This window comes from Vigna unguiculata, chromosome 1, assembly GCF_004118075.2.
Source record: "Vigna unguiculata cultivar IT97K-499-35 chromosome 1, ASM411807v1, whole genome shotgun sequence".
In the NCBI taxonomy this organism is placed as follows: domain Eukaryota; kingdom Viridiplantae; phylum Streptophyta; class Magnoliopsida; order Fabales; family Fabaceae; genus Vigna; species Vigna unguiculata.
Genome location: NC_040279.1, coordinates 29,672,706 through 29,693,368, shown reverse-complemented (window position 1 = coordinate 29,693,368; position 20,663 = coordinate 29,672,706). Strand labels below are relative to the sequence as shown.

At 34.9% G+C, this 20,663-nt stretch overlaps 1 protein-coding gene across 1 annotated transcript; it reads left to right on the top strand.

Annotated features, from left to right (window-relative positions):
- Nucleotides 1-12,372: 12,372 nt before the first annotated feature.
- On the top strand, nucleotides 12,373-14,517 carry LOC114193953 (exo-poly-alpha-D-galacturonosidase). Its single transcript, XM_028083962.1, has 3 exons — nucleotides 12,373-13,110; nucleotides 13,238-13,569; nucleotides 13,775-14,517. The coding sequence occupies exons 1-3, from the start codon at nucleotides 12,548-12,550 to the stop codon at nucleotides 14,275-14,277; spliced, it is 1,398 nt and encodes a 465-aa protein (XP_027939763.1). The 5' UTR covers nucleotides 12,373-12,547; the 3' UTR covers nucleotides 14,278-14,517.
- Nucleotides 14,518-20,663: the final 6,146 nt, after the last annotated feature.

The window sequence follows — 20,663 nt, the reverse complement described above, 5'->3', positions numbered from 1 at the left end:
ATTGTTGGTGCACGAAAGTTTTGAGGTCGGTGGGGTTTGCACATGGCCAAGTTGGTCGGTGCACCACGGCAGTGCTAGATGGCCTTGTGGGTTGTTTTGTGAAAAAATGAAATTTATGGTTTTTGAGATGTGAATATTATAATGATCTACAAATGTCCTCAAATGAATACCATAAAATTCTTGGTGCACGAAAGTTTTGAGTTCGGTGGGTTTTGCACATGGCCAAGTTGGTCGGTGCACCACGACATAGCTAGATGGCTTGGTGGGTTGTTTTGTGAAAAAATGAAATTCGTGGTTTTTGACATGTGAGGGTTGGAATGACGTACAAATGTGAACAAATGAATACCATGAAAGTCTTGATGCACGAAAGTTTTGAGTTCGTTGGGTTTTGCACATGGCCAAGTTGGTCGGTGCACCACGACATAGGTAGATGGCTTGGTGGGTTGTTTTTTGAAAAAATAAAATTCGTGGTTTCTGAGATGTTAATGTTGGAATTGTGTACAAATCTCCCCAAATGAATACCATAAATGAAATTCATAGTTTTTGAGATGTGAGGGTTGGAATGGTCTACAAATGTCCCTAAATGAATATCGTGAAAGTCTTGGTGCACGAAAGTTATGAGTTCGGTGGGTTTTGCACATGGCCTAGTTGATCGGTGCACCACGACATTGCTAGATGGCTTGGTGGGGTGTTTTATGAAAAATGAAATTCGTGGTGTTTGATATGTGAGGGTTGCAATGACATACAAATGTCCCCAAATGAATACCATGAAAGTCTTGGTGCACGAAAGTTTTGAGTTCGGTGGGTTTTGCACATGACCAAGTTGGTCGGTGCACCACGGCATATGTAGATGGCTTGGTGGGTTCTTTTGTGAAAAAATAAAATTCGTGATTTTGACATGTGAGGGTTGGAATGGCCTACAAATGTCCCCAAATGAATACCATGAAAGTCTTGGTGCACGAAAGTAGAGTTCGGTGGGTTTTGCACATGGCCAAGTTGGTCGGTGCACCACGACATTGCTAAATGGCTTGATGGACAATGTTTGTGAAAAAGTAAATTCAAAGTTTTTGATATGTGAGGGTTGGATTGACCTACAAATGTCCCCAAATGAATACCATGAATGTCTTGGTGCACGAAAGTTTTGAGTTCGGTGGGTTTTGCACATGGCCAAGTTGGTCGGTGCACCACGGCATTGCTAAATTGCTTGGTGGGTTGTTTTGTGAAAAAATAAAATTCCTGGTTTTTGAGATGTGAAGGTTGTAATGATTTAAAAATGTCCCAAAATAAATACCATAAAATTTTTGGTGCACGAAAGTTTTGAGTTCGGTGGGTTTTGCACATGGCCATGTTGGTCGGTGCACCACGGCACAGATAGATGGCTTGCTGGGTTGTTTTGTGAAAAAAATGAAATTCGTGGTTTTTGACTTGTAAGGGTTGGAATGGCCTTCAAATGTCCCCAAATGAATACCATGAAAGTCTTGGTGCCTGAAAATTTTGAGTTCGGTGGGTTTTGCACATGGCCAAGTTGGTCGATGCACCACGGCATTGCTAAATGGCTTGGTGGAGAGTTTTTGTGAAAAATGAAATTCAGAGTTTTTGAGATGTGAGGGTTGGAATGGCCTACAAATTTCCCGAAATGAATACCGTGAATGTCTTGGTGCACGAAAGTTTTGAATTTGATGGGTTTTGCAGATGACCAAGTTGGTCGGTGCATCACGACATTGCAAAATTTCTTGGTAGGTTGTTTTGTGAAAAAATAAAATTCGTAGTTTTTGAGATGTGAAGGTTGAAATGATTTACAAATGTCCACAAATGAATACCATAAAATTCTTGGTGCACGAAAGTTTTGAGTTCAATGGGTTTTGTGCATGGCCATGTTGGTCGCTGCACCACGGCATAACCAGATGGCTTGGTGGGTTGTTTTGTGAAAAAACGAAATTCGTGGTTTTTGAGATATGAAGGTTGGAATGATCTACAAATGTCCCCAAATAAATACCATAAAATTCTTGGTGCACGAAAGTTTTGAGTTCGGTGGGTTTTGCACATGGCCAAGTTGGTCGGTGCACTACGACATAGCTAGATGGCTTGGTGCGTTGTTTTGTGAAAAAATGAAATTCTTGGTTTTTCAGATGTGAAGGTTGGATTGGTCTACAAATGTCTCCAAATGAATACCATAAAATTCATGGTGCACGAAAGTTTTAAGTTCGGTGGGTTTTGCACATGGCCAAGTTGGTCGGTGCACCACAACATTGCTAGATGGCTTGGTGGAGAGTTTTTGTGAAAAATGAAAATCATAGTTTTTTGAGATGTGAGGGTTGGAATAGCCTACAAATGTCCCCAAATGAATACCATGAAAGTCTTGGTGCCTGAAAGTTTTGAGTTTGGTGGTTTTTTCACATGGCCAAGTTGATCGATGCACCACAGCATTGCTAGATGGCTTGGTGGAAAGTTTTTGTGAAAAAATGAAATTTGTGGTTTTTTAGATGTGAAGGTTCGATTTGCCTACAAATGTCCCCAAATGAATACCATTAAATTTTTTGTGTATGAAAGTTTTAAGTTCGGTGGGTTTTGCACATGGGCAACTTTGTCGGTGCACCACGACATAGGTAGATGGCTTGGTGCGTTGTTTTGTGAGAAAATGAAATTCGTGATTTTTGAGATATGAATATTGGAATGCTCTACAAATGTCCCCAAATAAATACCATAAAATTCTTGGTTCACGAAAGTTTTGACTTCGGTGGGTTTTGCACGTGGCCAAGTTGGTCGGTGAACCACGGCATAGCTAGATGGCTTGGTAGGTTGCTTGGTGAAAAAATGAAATTCGTGGCTTTTTAGATATGAAGGTTGAAATGGCCTACAATTGTACCCAAATGAATACTAGAAAATTCTTGGTGCACGGAAGTTTTAAGTTCGGTGGGTTTTGCATATGGCCAAGTTGGTCGGTGCACAACGGCTAAGCTAGATGGCTTGGTGGGTTTTTTTGTGAAGAAATGAAATTCTTGGTTTTTGAGATGTGAAGGTTGGAATGGTCTACAAATGTCTGCAAATGAATACCATAAAATTCTTAGTGCACGAAAGTTATAAGTTCGTGGATTTTGCACATGGACAAGTTGTTCGGTGCTCCACGGCATTGCTAAATGGTTTGGTGGGTTGTTTTGCGAAAAAATGAAATTCGTGATTTTTGAGTTGTGAGGGTTGGAATGGCCTACAAATGTCCCCAAATGAATACCATGAAAGTATTTATGCACGAAAGTTTTGAGTTCGTAGGGTTTTGCACATCGCCAAGTTGGTAGGTGCACCACGGCATAGCTAGATGGCTTGGTGGGTTGTTTGGTGAAAAAATGAAATTCGGGGTTTTTGAAATGTGAAGGTTGGAATGGTCTATAAATATCCCCAAATGAATGTCATAAAATTCTTGGTTCATGAAAGTTTTGAGTTTCGTGGGTTTTGCACATGGTCAAATTGGTCGGTGCACCACGACATAGGTAGATGGCTTGGTGGGTTGTTTTGTGAAAAAATAAAATTTGTGGTTTTTGAGATGTGAAGGTTGAAATGATTTAGAAATTTCCCCAAATGAATACCATAAAATTCTTGGTGCACGAAAGTTTTAGGTCGGTGGGTATTGCACATGGCCAAATTGGTCTGTGCACCACGACACAGCTAGATGGCTTGGTGGGTTGTTTTCTGAAAAAATGAAATTCATGGTTTTTGACATATGAGGGTTGGAATGGCCTACAAATGTCCCCAAATGAATACCGTGAAAGTCTTGGAGCACAAAAGTAGAGTTTTCTGGGTTTTGCACATGGCCAAGTTGGTCGGTGCACCACGGCATTGTTAAATGGTTTGTGGGTTGTTTTGTGAAGAAATGAAATTCCTGGTTTTTGAGTTGTGAGGGATGGAATGGCCTACAAATGTCCCCAAAAGAAAACCATGAAAGTCTTTATGCACGAAAGTTTTGAGTTCGTGGGATTTTGCACATGGCCAAGTTTGTCAGTGCACCACGGCATAGCTAGATGGCTTGGTGGGTTGTTTGGTGAAAAATTGAACTTCGTGGTTTTTGAGATGTGAAGGTTGGAATGGTCTACAAATGTCTCCAAATGAATACCATAAAATTCTTGGTTCACGAAAGTTTTGAGTTCGGTGGGTTTTGCACCACGACATAGGTAGATGGCTTGGTGGGTTGTTTTGTGAAAAAATAAAATTCGTGGTTTTTGACATGTGATGGTTGGAATGGCCTACAAATGTCCCCAAATGAATACCATGAAAGTCTTGATGCACGAAAGTTTTGAGTTCGGTGGGTTTTGCACATGGCCAAGTTGGTCGGTGCACCACGACATTGCTAAATTACTTGATGGGTTGTTTTGTGAAAAAATAAAATTCGTTGTTTTTCAGATGTGAAGGTTGAAATGATTTACAAATGTCCTCAAATGGATACCATAAAATTCTTGGGGCACAAAGTTTTTAGTTTGGTGGGTTTAGCACATGGCCCGGTGCACCACGACATAGCTAGATGGCTTGGTGGGTTGTTTTGTGAAAAAAAAATTCGTGGCTTTTGAGATGTGAAGGTTGGAATGATCTACAAATGTCCCTAAATGAATACCATAAAATTCTTGGTGCACGAAAGTTTTGAGGTCAGTGGGTTTTGCACATGGCCAAGTTGGTCGGTGTACCACGACTTAGGTAGATGGTTGGTGGATTGTTTAGTGAAAAAATGAAATTCGTGATTTTTTACATGTGAGGGTTGAAATGGCCTACAAATGTCCCCAAATGAATACCATGAAAGTCTTGGTGCACGAAAGTAGAGTTTGGTGGGTTTTGCACTTGGCCAAGTTGGTCGATGCACCACGACATAGGTAGAGATGGCTTGGTGGGTTGTTTTGCAAAAATTGAAATTAGTGATTTTTTAGATGTGAGGGTTGGAATGGCCTACAAACGTCCCCAAATGAATACCATGAAAGTCTTGGTGCATGAAAGTTTTGAGTTCGGTGGGTTTTGCACATGGCCTAGATGGTCAGTGCAACACGGCATTGCTACATGACTTGGTTGGGTGTTTTGTGAAAAAATTAAATTCGTAGTTTTTTAGATGTGATGGTCGGAATAGCCTACAAATTTCCTCAAATGAATATACCATGACGGTCTTGGTGCACGAAAGTTTTGAGTTCGGTGGGTTTTGCACATGGCCAAGTTGGTCGGTGCACCACGACATAGGTAGATGACTTGGTAGGTTGTTTTGTGAAAAAATGTAATTCGTGACTTTTGAGATGTGAAGGTTGGAATGATCTACAAATGTCCCCAAATGAATACCATAAAATTCTTGGTGCACAAAAGTTTTGAGTTCGGTGGGTTTTGCAAATTGCCAAGTTGGTCGGTGCACCACGGCATAGCTAGATGGCTGTGGGTTATTTTGTGAAAATATGAAATTCTTGGTTTTTGAGATCTGAGGGTTGGAATAGCCTACAAATATTCCCAAATGAATACTGGAAAATTTTTGGTGCACGAAAGTTTTAAGTTCGGTAAGTTTTGCACATGGCCAAGTTGGTCGGTGCACCACGGCTAAGCTAGATGGCTTGGTGGGTTGTTTTGTGAAAAAATGAAATTCTTTGTTTTTTAGATGTGAATGTTGGAATGGTCTACAAATGTCTCCAAATGAATACCATAAATTTTTTGGTGCACAAAAGTTTTAAGTTCGGTGGATTCTGCACATGGCCAAGTTGGTCGGTGCACCACGACATAGCTAGATGGCTTGGTGGGTTATTTTATAAAAAAATGAAATTCGTGATTTTTGAGATATGAAGGTTAGAATGGTCTACAAATGTCCCCAAATGAATACCATAAAATTCTTGGTGCACGAAAGTTTTGAGTTTGGTGGGTTTTGCACATTGCCTAGATGGTCGGTGCACCACGACATTGCTAGAGATGGCTTCGTGGGGTGTTTTGTGAAAAAATGAAAATTTGTGGTTTTTGAGATGTGAGGGTTGGAATGACCTTCAAATGTCCCCAAATGAATATTCCATGAAGGTCTTGGTGCACGAAAGTTTTGAGTTCGGTGGTTTTTGCACATGGCCAAGTTGGTCGGTACACCACGGCATATGTAGCTGGCTTGGTGGGTTGTTTTGTGAAAAAAATGACATTCGTGATTTTTGAGATGTGAAGGTTGGAATGGCCTACAAATTTCCCCAAAGGAATACCATAAAATTCTTGGTGCACGAAAGTTTTAAGTTCGGTGAGTTTTGCACATGTCCAAGTTTGTCGATTCACGACGGCATAGGTAGATATGGCTTGGTGGGTTGTTTTGTGAAAAAATGAAATTCGGGGTTTTTAAGATGTGAATATTGGAATGGCCTACAAATGTCCCCAAATGAATACCATAAAATTTTTGGTGCACGAAAGTTTTAAGTTCGGTGGATTTTGCACATGGTCAAATTGGTCGGTGCACCACGACATAGGTAGAGATGGCTTGGTGGGTTGTTTTGTAAAAAATGAAATTTGTGGTTTTTTAGATGTGAGGGTTGGAATGGCCTACAAATGGCCCCAAATGAATACCATGAATGTCTTAGTGCATGAAAGTTTTGAGTTTTGTGGGTTTTGCACATCGCCTAGATAGTCGGTGCACCACGGCATTGTTAGATGGCTTGGTGGGGTGTTTTGTGAAAAAATGAAAATTCGTGGTTTTTGAGATGTGAGGGTTGGAATAGCTTACAAATTTCCCCAAATGAATATACCATGAAGGTCTTGGTGCACGAAAGTTTTGAGTTTGGTGGGTTTTGCACATGGCCAAGTTGGTCGGTACACCACGGCATATGTAGATGGCTTGGTAGGTTGTTTTGTGAAAAAATGAAATTCGTGGTTTTTAAGATGTGAAGTTTGGAATGGCCTTCAAATTTCCCCAAATTAATACCATAAAATTCTTGGTGTACGAAAGTTTTAAGTTCGGTGGGTTTTGCACATGACCAAGTTGGTCGGTGCACCACGGCATAGGTAGACAGCTTGGTGGGTTGTTTTGTGAAAATATGAAATTCGTGGTTTTTGAGATGTGAAGGTTGGAATGACCTACAAATTTCCCCAAATTAATACCATAAAATTCTTGGTGCACGAAAGTTTTGAGTTCGGTGAATTTTGCACATGGCCAAGTTTGTCGGTGCACCCCGACAAAGGTAGAGATGGCTTGGTGAGTTGTTTTGTAAAAAAATGAAATTTCGGGTTTTTGAGATGTGAATATCGAAATGGCCTACAATTGTCCCCAAATGAATACCATAAAATTCTTGGTGCACGAAAGTTTTAAGTTCGGTGGGTTTTGCACATGGCCAAGTTGGTCGGTGCACCACGACATAGGTAGCGATGGCTTGGTGGGATGTTTTGTGAAAAAATGAAATGCGTGGTATTTTAGATGTGAAGGTTGGAATGGCCTACAAATTTCCCCAAATGAATACCATTATAGTCTTGGTGCATGAAAGTTTTGAGTTCCGTGGGTTTTGCACATGGCCTAGATGGTCGGTGCACCACGGCATTGCTACATGGCTTGGTGGGGTGTTTTGTGGAAAAATTAAATTCGTGGTTTTTGAGATGTGAGGGTTGGAATAGCCTACAAATGTCCCCAAACGAATATACCATGAAGGTCTAGGTGCACGAAAGTTTTGAGTTTGGTGGGTTTTGCACATGGCCAAGTTGGTCGGTGCACCACGGCATATGTAGATGGCTTGGTGGGTTGTTTTGTGAAAAAATGAAATTTGTGGTTTTTTAGATAAGATGCTTGGAATGGCCTACAAATGTCCCCAAATGAATACCATAAAATTCTTGGTGCACGAAAGTTTTAAGTTCGGTGGGTTTTGCACCTGGCCAAGTTGGTCGGTGCATCACGGCATAAGTAGACAGCTTGGTGGGTTATTTTGTGAAAAAATGAAATTTGTGGTTTTTGAGATGTGAAGGTCGGAATGGCCTAAAAATTTCCCCAAATTAATACCATAAAATTCTTGGTGCACGAAAGTTTTGAGTTCGGTGGGTTTTGCACATGGCCAAGTTGGTCGGTGCACACGACATAGATAGATGGCTTGGTGGGTTGTTTTGTGAAAAAGTGAAATTCGTGGTTTTGAGATGTGAGTATTGGAATGGCCTACAAATGTCCCCAATTGAATACCATAAAATTCTTGGTGCACGAAAGTTTTAAGTTCGGTGGGTTTTGCACATGGCTAAGTTGGTCGGTGCACCACGACATAGCTAGATGGCTTGGTGGGGTGTTTTGTGAAAAAATGAAATTCATGGTTCTTGAGATGTGAGGGTTGGAATGCCCTACAAATGTCCCCAAATGAATACCATGAAAGTCTTGGTGCACGAAAGTTTTGAGTTCGGTGGGTTTTGCGCATGGCCATGTTGGTCGGTGCACCACGGCATTGCTAAATGGCTTGGTGGGTTGTTTTGTGAAAAAATGAAAATCGTGGTTTTGAGATGTGAGGGTTGGAATGGCCTACAAATGTCCCTAAATGAATACCATGAAAGTCTTGGTGCACGAAAATTTTGAGTTCGGTGGGTTTTGCACATGGCCTAGTTGGTCGATGCACCACGACATTGCTAGAATGCTTGGTGGGATGTTTTAGGAAAAAATGAAATTCGTGGTTTTTGAGATGTGATGTTTGGAATGGCCTACAAATGTCCCCAAATGAATACCGCGAGGGAAAGATGAAAAGGACTTTGAAAAGAGAGTCAAAGAGTGCTTGAAATTGTCGAGAGGGAAGCGGATGGGGGCCGGCGATGTGTCTCGGTCGGATGTGGAACGATGAAAGTCGGGCTGCCGATCGACGCGAGGCATTGATCGATGCGGATTGTGATGGTGGCCCAAGCCCGGGCTGTTGAAATGCTCGTGGAGACATCATCGTTGCGATTGTGAACGATAGTGCGTGCCTCATGGCATGTCTCGGCACGTGCGTGCTCTGGGCATCAGCTTGTGGGCTTCCCATTCGGCCCGTCTTGAAACACGGTCCAAGGAGTCTGACATGTGTGCGAGTCAATGGGTGAGTAAACTCGAAAAGGCGCAAGGAAGCTGATTGGTGAGATCCCCTTATAGGTTGCACTGCCAACTAACCTTGATCATATATGAAGGGTTCGAGTGGTGCACATTAGATTTGATGTTTGGAATTTCAAAGTTTCTTATTTGATACTTGCGGTCTCATGTTTACATTTTGCACAATTAAAAATTGAAATCTTTTATAAATAATTTTAGTTGACATGTAATTATGAATTTACATTAAATACCAAATCAAATATGTACTCTAACTTTCATCCATTCATTTACACAATGAAATTTAGTAACAAAATCGAGTTTAACAAACCCAATTATTTTTTAATGTTAAAATTTCAAAATATTTCTAAAATAACTTTTTAGCAATTTTAAAACCTTCTCTAATACAATTTCAATTATTCTACCAATGTATAGTAAATACGGAGCAATTTAAAGGCAATTGATGTCCCCATTTTTTAATACGGTTTTCGAAAAAGGTAATTTTTGAAATTGAAATTTCATCTTTGAGAAAACCCCTTATGAATGTACAACAATTTTAAGTTGTGGAAAATACTTTTGTAAGTATAAAAAATTTAATCCATCTGAGAAGCATTTTCCAGAAAAAATAGAATAAAGATAGTAAAATTAAAAGATATAAATAATAATTGTCTTACTAAAAAATGATTTGGTGTTTGAAGTCTCATAACATTTTATTTAACGTCTTATATTTATATTTAAGATGTGAAAAAATTAAAATTGTTTAAAGTAATTATATTTATGTTCCAGACAGGAAAAGTTAAAATTATTAAAGCAATTTTAGACGTGACCATCTTACATTACACTTGATTCCACGTCCAATTAAATATATTATTGTAAGGATACGGAAAATCTAAAGAATACGAGTAGATAATTTGATTATTTTATTATTAAAATGTTGAGTTATAAATGTAAAACTAATTAATTGATTTTTATTTTATAAAAATTACTACATTTGTAAACATATTTCTCTTCTCTTATATATTATTTTTAAATTTTTGACCAATTTAGATTTATCTTTTTGAAAATATGAGTGAATCATAAAATTTTTGGTATGGAGAGCGATCATCCTATTTGATTAAAGTCCGAATCATAATAAGTTCATCTTCTACATTTTTTCTTGAATCAATTTAGCGATATGTATGCATAACTTGCTTGCATACGACTCTTGTAAATGTCTACTTGTCAGTGAAGAATATGTGTTTGAGTTAATTAATGGAGCATATTGTGATGGGATTTTCTTTGTGTAGATAGAATATCTCGTGAGTGTTCGAATTGATGGAGCTTGGTAGAGAAAGAGTTTAAGTCCAGGTAAGGGAAATTGGTTGGTTTATTTTTCATTTGTGAGATAGGCTTATTCTTTGTTATGTGAATTCATATTTCTGATGAGATGTAATTGATTTAATGAATCAAATTATTCATTATAGATGAAGGTTTTCTATTAAAAATCTTATTTATGGGATGTTTGAGTTGCTGAGCAAGTTTAGATCATTGAAATATATGGATTGAGTGAAGTTGTTTTGTGGGAAGTAAATTTCAAACTGATTGTAGTCATTTTAGTATAAGCAATGATAAGAAAACCTAAATAGACCAAAGGGATCGGTTGATATACTTGAAGGGGTTTTTTGCTATTGTGCAGAGAAAATCCTAAATGACAATCTAAATAATAGGATGAGTATGTGAGTTTGCCATGAATTGGCCTATGGAAAGCTTATTTTAGAACTAGATGATATTCTTTGGAAGGTTAAAGAGAGAAAAAACCTAAGAAGAAGCCAATAATAGCAAATTGATATACTTGTTAGTTTTTCTAAATAGAGGAGATGATACTCGTTGGATGAGTCACGACCCACTGAGTGAATGTAATAAGTATTAATCTCCTGAGGAAGCTATGGATGATACACTCATTGAATGAGTTAAATTCGCTGGACAAGTCTAGTGAATGTGACTTCAAGGGATTTGGATTGTTGGACGAGTAGTATTATTGTTGAGCGAAAAATAGTTTTGAAAAAAAAAACTAGAGAGATCAGGGGCAGCCATTGAATGAAGTATGGACTTGCTAGACAATACTTTCATTGTATGTGCTTGCTCAAGAAAATCTCTATAAAAGTTTTGGAATTTTTATTATGAGATGTAATGAATGAGAGATGTGTGAGGCTTAGTAGAGCAGTGAATGAGAACTTTATTTTGAATTGATCATATGCGAGAACAATTTTGATTGTAGTTGGCTTAACAACACGGTTAAAAGTTTTATCACAATCCAAACCTGGTACTTGCTGAAATTCCTTTGCGACCAACCTTGCTTTGTGATGTTGAATGCTATCATCAGTGTTGTGTTTATTGCGGAAGACCCATTTATAGCCAATGGCACCAAAAGGAAGAGAGGTAAGAGTTCAGGTGTTATTAGCTAGAAGAGCACTATATTCTTCTTGCATGGCTTTTAACCAGGCAGGATCTTTCGTTGCTTTAACATTGACAGGCTCAGTAAGAGATAAATTAACCATCGTATGAAATGCATGTGGTTTGAAAATTTCCACTTTTGCTAGTAACAGTTTGATGAGTATGCTTAGAATGATTTTCTGCAAAATGGGATGAGGAGCAAGGAATAGCAGAATCATGGGAATGTGACGTGTGTGAATGAGTGTTGTGATGAAAAGAAGATGAATTAATATCAAGTTTAAGATTTGGATTATTAGTATGATGTGTATTATTTGAGAGCTGATGAATGAACAAGGTGAAGTAGCAAGTGTTATTAGAGTTCGAAACTATGAAAGGATTGTTTGATTAAAGTGTAAGCAAATAGTTTTCATTAAAAATGACATGTCGAGAGATGGTGTAGATCATTAGTAGGATGGATCATTAGTTATGTGGTGAGACGCTCCATTATTACGACACCAAAGATGGCCAATATAAAACTTACATGATTAAGATTTCATAATTTCAATTTTTCTATTGTCCGAGTTCATGATGTTCTAGATGAAAATATATAATCAAACTAGTATATCACCCGCTGATGTTAGATACCAATTGAAAAATATAAAACATTTAAATAACTAATAAAACACAAATTTTTAATAGGCACTTAAAATTTATGTAAAAACATGTAAAATAACAAACGGTAAAAACATATCATCTCGCTTAATAATAAAATCAAACAGTAAAAGGTCAATTATAAATATGAGAATATTAAAAACTTAATATAACACAAAATTTTAATAAAGAAAATAACATAAACTTATCCCCGTAACACTTAGAAACATGCTAACTCTCTCTCTCACTATAATAAGAATTTATAACAATATATAAGTTAATATCTATTATTCTATTATATATACAATAATAAAAAAGAAAGATAATAAAAGATGCACATTATTAGTTTGTAATATAATTTTTTCTCTCGTGTAAATATATAATGAATGTTGTTAGATATAAACAAATAAGACAGTATAATACAAAAGTAGATGAATTTCCGCTGGTATATAGTAGAGCACCCTAGTGTCACAGAAAACTGAGAATCCTAAAATGAAGAACCCACTTATCTTCCTCTTGTTCCTACTTCTCACCCAATCCCTTCTCGCCACGTCATCACCGTTAAACCCGATCCCAATCAACCTCTCCGTCGCCGACTTCGGCGCCACCGGCGACGGCAGCTGCTACGATACCGCACCGATCCAGTCGGCCATCAACTCCTGTCCGGAGGGCGGTCCCTGCCACGTAATCTTCCCGGCGCCGGGAAAGTACCTGACGGCCACCGTGTTCCTGAAATCCGGCGTGGTGCTGGTCGTGGAGCCTGGTGCCACCATCCTGGGCGGCGCCAGGCTTGAGGACTACCCGGAGGAGTTCTGGCGGTGGTACGTGGTGGTGGCGGAGAACGCGACGAACGTGGGAATCCGCGGCGGCGGAGTGGTGGACGGTCAGGCTGCGAAGTTCGTAGTGAGGGAAGATCCGAGAAAGAACGTGATGGTTAGTTGGAACCAAACTGGCGCTTGCTTGGGAGATGAATGCAGACCTAGACTCATTGGATTCATTGGTTGCAACAATGTTGAAGTTTCTAACATTACTCTCAACCATCCTGCTTATTGGTGGTGAGTATTCCTATCTCTTTTGTTCAATGCTCACTTTTTATCATTTTAAAATGTAATTATTGGTTGCAATTTTATCTTCATTCTTTTAATTTTGTTGAACTCTAACAGACTATATACTAATTTGCAGCTTACACTTGGTCCGGAGTAATAACATATCCATTAAAGATATTGCAATTAATGGGGACTTTAACATACCAAACAATGACGGGATTGACATTGAGGACTCAAACAACACAGTAATCACTCGATGCCACATCGATACTGGGGATGATGCAATCTGTCCAAAGTCATCCACAGGTCCTGTTTACAACCTTACAGTCACCGACTGTTGGATTCGATCCAAATCTTCTGCAATTAAACTTGGCAGTGCTAGTTGGTTTGATTTCAAGCATTTTGTGTTTGATAATATCACTATTGTTGATTCTCATAGAGGGATTGGATTCCAGATCCGTGATGGAGGTAACATGTTTCTTCTCACTTATCTCCCGTTGAATGATTACATCTCAAACTATTTCTTGGTTATGTGATTTTTTTTTTCTTACCTAAGAATGTTGAATCTAAAACATGTATCTAAAATACTAACTTGGTTCATTATCCTTGCTTGCGTCAATAGGACTCTAGCCTTAAAACATGTTTTTGAAATGTTTTCAACTTCCTCGTACAGGAAATGCAAGTGACATTGTATTCTCAAATATTAATATCAGCACAAGATATTATGACCCGTTATGGTGGGGTAGAGCAGAGCCTATCTATGTCACGAGTTGCCCCCGAGACTCAACCTCAAAGGAGGCTTCAATATCTGATGTAACTTTCATTAACATCACTGCAAATTCTGAAAATGGCATCTTCCTGTCTGGTTCAAAGAGAGGATTGCTTAGAAACTTGAGATTCATCAACATGGACATTACATACAGAAGGTTCACCAATTATACTGGTGGGTTATTGGACTATAGGCCAGGATGCCAAGAGTTAGTTGAACACAGGACTGCGGGCATAATGATGGAGTACATCGAAGGGCTTGAGGTTAAAAATGTTGAAATTAGATGGTCAAACAATGAACTAGAGCAGTGGAATAATCCTTTAGAGTTCAGACCGTCTACTGTGAATAATATATCTTTCCTTAATTTTAGTTCTGGTTTGTATACAGATAGCAAATTAAATTATTAACTTGGATTCTGCGAAGGGACAACGTGCAAAGCACATAGGTTGTTTAACCATCAAGGGAATGGGGGAGAAGTTCAAAAGGGAGGATATTGAAGATATTGTGCATGAGAAGATATTGAAGTGAGATAGATCATTTGTTAATCCTTGATCTAGTGGTTCACTTTCTGCATCTGTAATATGAATATGCCATTGATCTGTAGAATTGATAGTTAAATTGAAATTTGGATTTGATTTCATGGAGAATTGAAGTTACATATTCTTTTGTCGATATTTGTAGTAAAAAAAGAAACACTTCTCCTTAAAGGCAGGACATTTTTTTTTTATTTCACTATCACAGACTTTGGATAAAATATTAAACTTTTTCTTGTCTTTTTTTAGGTATTCTTCTGACCTATATGTTGGTGTTAGTGTTGATCTCACATGGCCAGTAGTTCAATGTACCGAGAGAAATAATGGATCTCCTGGATTAATTTTCTTACAACCATGGAATTGAATCTAATTAAGGAAAGAACAAAAAATTGTGAGCGGCAAACCCTACCTCAGGGAAACTTAATTGTCATCCAAAGGAGAAAAAAATCATAGAAAGACAACAAATTGAATGCTTCACTACAACGGGTCCTTTACATTCTTGGCTTGAACACAACGAGAAACACTATCATTAAAAAAAAAATTTGAGGTAGATCTTTGGACTTTGTAAGAGTAAGAGCTTGGTTACAAAGTTCGGAGGTCAATCATGGCTCTCATGTTATATTCGACTTTGTAACAGAATTAACATCCTTTTAGGAAAAATATAAATGAAAAATCAACATGAATTTTGTTGGTATACAGAGCTTCAAATTCAAAAGGAAACAGGTAAGATGTTTAGTTTTGTATTGTCTCTTCTTTGATTTGAGGGTATGTCTGATAAAAATCAGCTATCGTTTGAAGCATCAATATTAATTCATTGTTTACGTAATTATTCATTTAATTAATTAGAATTTCTTTTTTTATGTATTTAATTATGGTTCTATTTAGTTTATAAACTATTGAGTCTATCTAACTTGCTTACTTGGCTCTTGTGTTAAAGGGCCCTAACATAATGAAAAACATGTTTATGTATACTGTGCAATGAAAAACACCATTTTGTCAAGGATATTTTTTTAAAGAAGAAACAAAATAGCATAGTCCACTGGCAACTGGTGTGGGCAAAGCCCAATTACTATCCAACTTGCTCAACGCAAGCCCAATACTGATCCTCTTCCGTAAACTCCAACAGAAGCCCGATTTCAAATTTTAACAACTTTAACTTTTGAAAATAATGTTAAAAAAGGATCGGTTTTAAAAGTTTAATTCTGCTTAAACAAAAATACTTTATTTAAAAATGATTTTATTTTAATAGCATTTAATGATAACATTTACCTGAAAAATTTGTTTAAGTCCTCATTTTGATTATGGGAATTTGATACGAATTTTATTGGGATGCGGACTACTGAAGTTTTATGAGTCATATTATGATATAGAATATTAGGAGTCATGTAATTACAATATTAAATATTATGAGTATCGGACATTTGTAGAGATTCTGAAAATATGAGATATAAGAGATATGTTACCGGAAGAATTTGTTATTTTATTTTATTCATATGAGTAAGTTGAGAGATTCTCCTTATTTAACATCGAATCAGTTAAATCAAACTAAAAGTGTGTTCTTCACCCTTTTATCGCATCCTACATAATGGTCAATCTGTAACCATGTGTGAACAAATTGAAAATAGTTGTCAAATGACTTTAAGTGATTCTTTTATGAAAATAAAGTCATAAAATTATTGATCCGAGAATTTGCCCTTTCCAAATGCGAATTTAGACGGGATGCGAACTTAGATGAGTGTGAACTTAAGCGAATGTTTACTGTAAATTGTACTCAACGGAAGAGCTTAAAATGTAATATTGATAATAAAAAAGTTAAATCATTCTATTGGTTTTCGCATTTTTAGAGAAATTTCAAATTGGTTATCTTTTTTTATTTGTCTAAATTTTGTTCCTATCTTGGGAGATTTATTGTAATTAAATCATTTCCATTAATAATGTATTACCAACATTAAAGAGGTGTCATGTGTTAGTTTTTAGTTTTTTTTTAAAAAAAATGAAAATTTGTCATGCTCATGTTGTGCCATGTAACAGTGGTAGTGTCACGTATCATTGTGACGTCATGTGTGGTTACATTAGTCTCAATTTGGTCTTTGTATTCTTATTTTGTCTCAATTGAATCTTATATATTTTTTAAAATTAAGCAATTTTTTTACTCAAAAAATTGAAACCAAATTTAATTTTTGTATAAACGTTATACAAATATTTTTATTAAAATTGATATCTTTAATAAATATTTTTAACAAGATTATCTTTATTTAAATTTATATTTTACATTGAATTTCATAAAATAAAATAAAATTATCATTTTTTCAATTATTTTAAATAATTGTATATTTTTCAAATGTTTAAAATCCAATAATATCTGTACAAATGTTTGAGTTGGTTTAAAAATAAAAATTTTACAAATTCAAATATCAAATTTTAAAATAATTATTAACATTTTTTAACAATTTAAAACAAATAAATTTACGATTTGAAAACAATTTCAAATAAATTTTAATGTTAAATATGAATATAAATAAACTTAATATTGTTAAAAATATTTAATAAAAATATTGATATAAAATTTATACAAAAAATAGGACCAAAGACTAATGTAATGTTCACCTAAAGGGATTTACTGGTAAGAGAAATTAGAGAGATATGATTTGAGAATAAATTACGTGTCCACTCTTACGAACTTGAGAGAGAAGGGAAGGAAGGAACAAAGGATTTCCTTATGTTCGCATCTCTCTTCATATGAGATTATTTGAAGGTGATTTGAGGGTGATTTGAGAAAGATTACGAATATGCCTTCAATTTATTTCTCTTTTTCTCAATTCACGTTAATTCACTAATAATGTTACATAATTATGATAATAATGTTAAAATATGACTTTTAAAATCACACTTACAATAATAATTAATACTCTAAATTTCTAAATTGTTTATACAAAAATTAAAGAAGTAAATATATTGTATTTTTATTATTATTTTTAAATATATTTTTTAATTTATTCATTTTAATATTTTTTATAAAATAAATCTAACTTATCTAAATATAATTTTAGATTACTTTCAACATCAAGGGTAATTTATTAATCTTATTTTTTTAATTAAACTTAATTTTTAATACTTTCAACATCAAACAAATCACTCACCAACTTTTACAAACAATATTTCTAAATTCACTCACTCTCACCTCTGAATCCCTTAAAAAGACAACACAAACTTCACTCTCTAATTCACTTAAATCCATCATCTCCCTCTTCTCCAAATTAATAAAATTAATATTCACAAGTGATCACAGTTTAAGACAATGACATTTGATGTAATAGTGACACGTGATTACATGACACAACATCAGCTTGATACATGACAAAATATTTTACCTTTTATAAAAAAATTATAAAAAAATTAAAAATTAAAAATTAAATTAAATTAAATTAAAAAATCACAAACTAACATGTGACATCTCTTTAACGTTGTTAGTACATTACTAACGAAAATGATCTAATTGTAACAAATTTACAATAGAAAAAAAAAACAAATAAAAAAAACTAATTTGAGATTTATCTAAAACCAATAAAATTATTTAACCTAATAAAAAATGTAGTAACATGTATTATTCAACTACACTATAATCTTAAAAAATAGAGACCAATAGAATTATTTAGCATAATACGTTTGTGTAAAAAACAATTACACTATTATTCAACTACAAACAATCAATTGTGGTATATTTGTCGACTTTGATAATAATTATCTTAAAAACAACAGCAAAAGTTATTTAAAAATATGTACTATGACATAATATTTTTTATACCATTGTTTAATCATAAATGACAATATACAGTAAACTTATTGGCGACGTTGATAGTCATCTTAAGAGCAAGGAGTAAAAGTAATTTTTGTTTGGCTAATACTTTTTATACCATTATATATCTATAAATGATAATATACAGTAAATTTATTGACGGTGATAGTAATCTTAAAAGCAAGAACAAAATTGATTTTTAAATTGGTTGATAATGTAAAAGGAAATTGTGATGACCAATTATACGTATTAAACTCTCGTTTTTAACAATTCATTGTAATGATAAAAAAGAAGTTGTAAAATGTGAAAAATGAACTTTGTTTTACTTAAGTTAAAATAAGTTTATTTACAATATAAAAAAGTAAAGCATCCATATAAATTAACTTACGCATATATGAATTTTAACATATAAATAAATTCATCTTTTTCCTCTCCTACATCTTTTTAGAAACCCATATTAAAAAACCTTAAGATTAATACAATATTTTATCAAAAGTAAAAGATTTTTACTAAAAAGTAGAAGACAAGTTCACATGACCCTACTCATGTAGTTCTACTTGAAATTAAAGTAGAATTTATATTTAATATTGGATGTAGTCAACACACTACTCTACCCTAACCTACCCCTCAATCTCTTTTTCTCTAGTATCTCATTGATGCTACCTATAAACCTATAATTTCCTTTTAGTACAAAACCTTACACCAATATGATACTTTGGTCTTTCTTTCAACCTTTTTAGTTTTACATATATGTAATATGGAGTTTCAATTAATTTTTTTTTCTAATCACAATTATATGTAATTTTAGTTTCTAAAAACATCATGAATCAATATTACATTAACTAAAAAATACATTAAAAATACCATTATAATATATCAATAAATAGCATATGGTGTATAATAAGTACATGAGATCTTTCTCTAAAAAAAAAAGTAGATGAGATCTAAACGTGCAATGCCACATGTTTGTGCTGACTCTTGTCCATACAGCAATAGCAACAACATGATTTGTTATGTGAATTTTGTATTGTTGTGTGTTTATGAAGTGGCATATATGCTGTCGGTGGAACCTCCTTTCTTTTTGTGCCTCACAGCTTTGGTCTACTCTTCCTGTTCCCACCACACCATGCATGGATCTGCTTTAACCATTCTTAACTTTTTTTTAGTTGGATTATAAGTAAAAAAAAATTATATATGGAGTTGTAATATTCTCATATCATTAATAATTTTGTCTAATTTTTTTTTAATATAAATGGTATGTTCCTCTTTCTCTCTTCATTCTCGTTATACTAAGCTTCATTTTCTTAAAATGAATTAAAAGTATAATTTGTTAAATAATTCCTTCAAAAAAATTTCATATTTTTTCCTCTTTCTCTTTCTCTTTTTCATTATGTGATTCTTCTTATGTGTTCAAAGATTACTCACTTAATTAACATTAAACTCTTTTATATTATAAACGTTTAATCTACTTAATTAAGGATAAAAGGATATTTTTTGAACACCAACATAATTTTAATATTGGGTCTAACATCACACAACCTCGTTAGCCTTAGGCTAAAAGAGCGTAAGGCTACAAAAGTTGTATCATTATTCCTTTGCTATCATAAACTTCCTTTTACCTTTGTTTAATAGAGTAAATCATTTTTGTGGGCACTTTGATAAGTCACCTTCTTCTTTAGGTCTTGAAACTTCACCATTTAACACATTAAGAGATTGCTCACTTGCTTTTTTGAAAGACTAATGTTCCTTTTCGCATTTTGGGAGACATGTTGCTCCTTTTATTTATTAGCAAACTGGTAGCTCCCTTAGTAGCTCCCTTAGAAGAAAATTCATAAGAGATTGATTTCTCCTTTCTAAGAAAGTTCACAAGAGACTGATTGTTCCTTTAGTAAGAGACTAGTTGTTCCTTTAGAAGAAAGTTTATAGGAGACTAATTGCTCCTTTAGTAGAAAGTTCATAGAGATTAATTGTTCATAGCAGAGTAATTGCTCCTTTAGTAGAAAGTTCATAAGAGATTAATTACTCCTTTAGAGAGGGCATTTTGAAAAGTTACTATGGGTATCTTAAGAGGCCACCCATTTTCTTATGTTAGAGCACCTTGAGAGGTTGTCCTCAAGTGCCTTAAGTAGTTGTACACATTTTTTTGTTGCTTCATTTTCTTCTTTTTCTTATCCAAATTCTTGTTGTCATTTACAATTGCAAGTTGAATCATGTATTCTACATCTAATTTTGTTCTCTTCTTTTTTTGTTTTCATTTACAGAACCAGTCATAATACTAAATTAATAATCACACTTCACCAAATCAAGTTTAAGGTCACTATAAACATTTATCCATTATAAATTTCAATTCATCGACCACAAAATCCTACACAAATTAAGAACTAATATAGTATGACTACTTCATGCGACAAAACCTTAAACTTTGTAATTTCTTTGAATTATTATAACATAATAATTAAAAGAA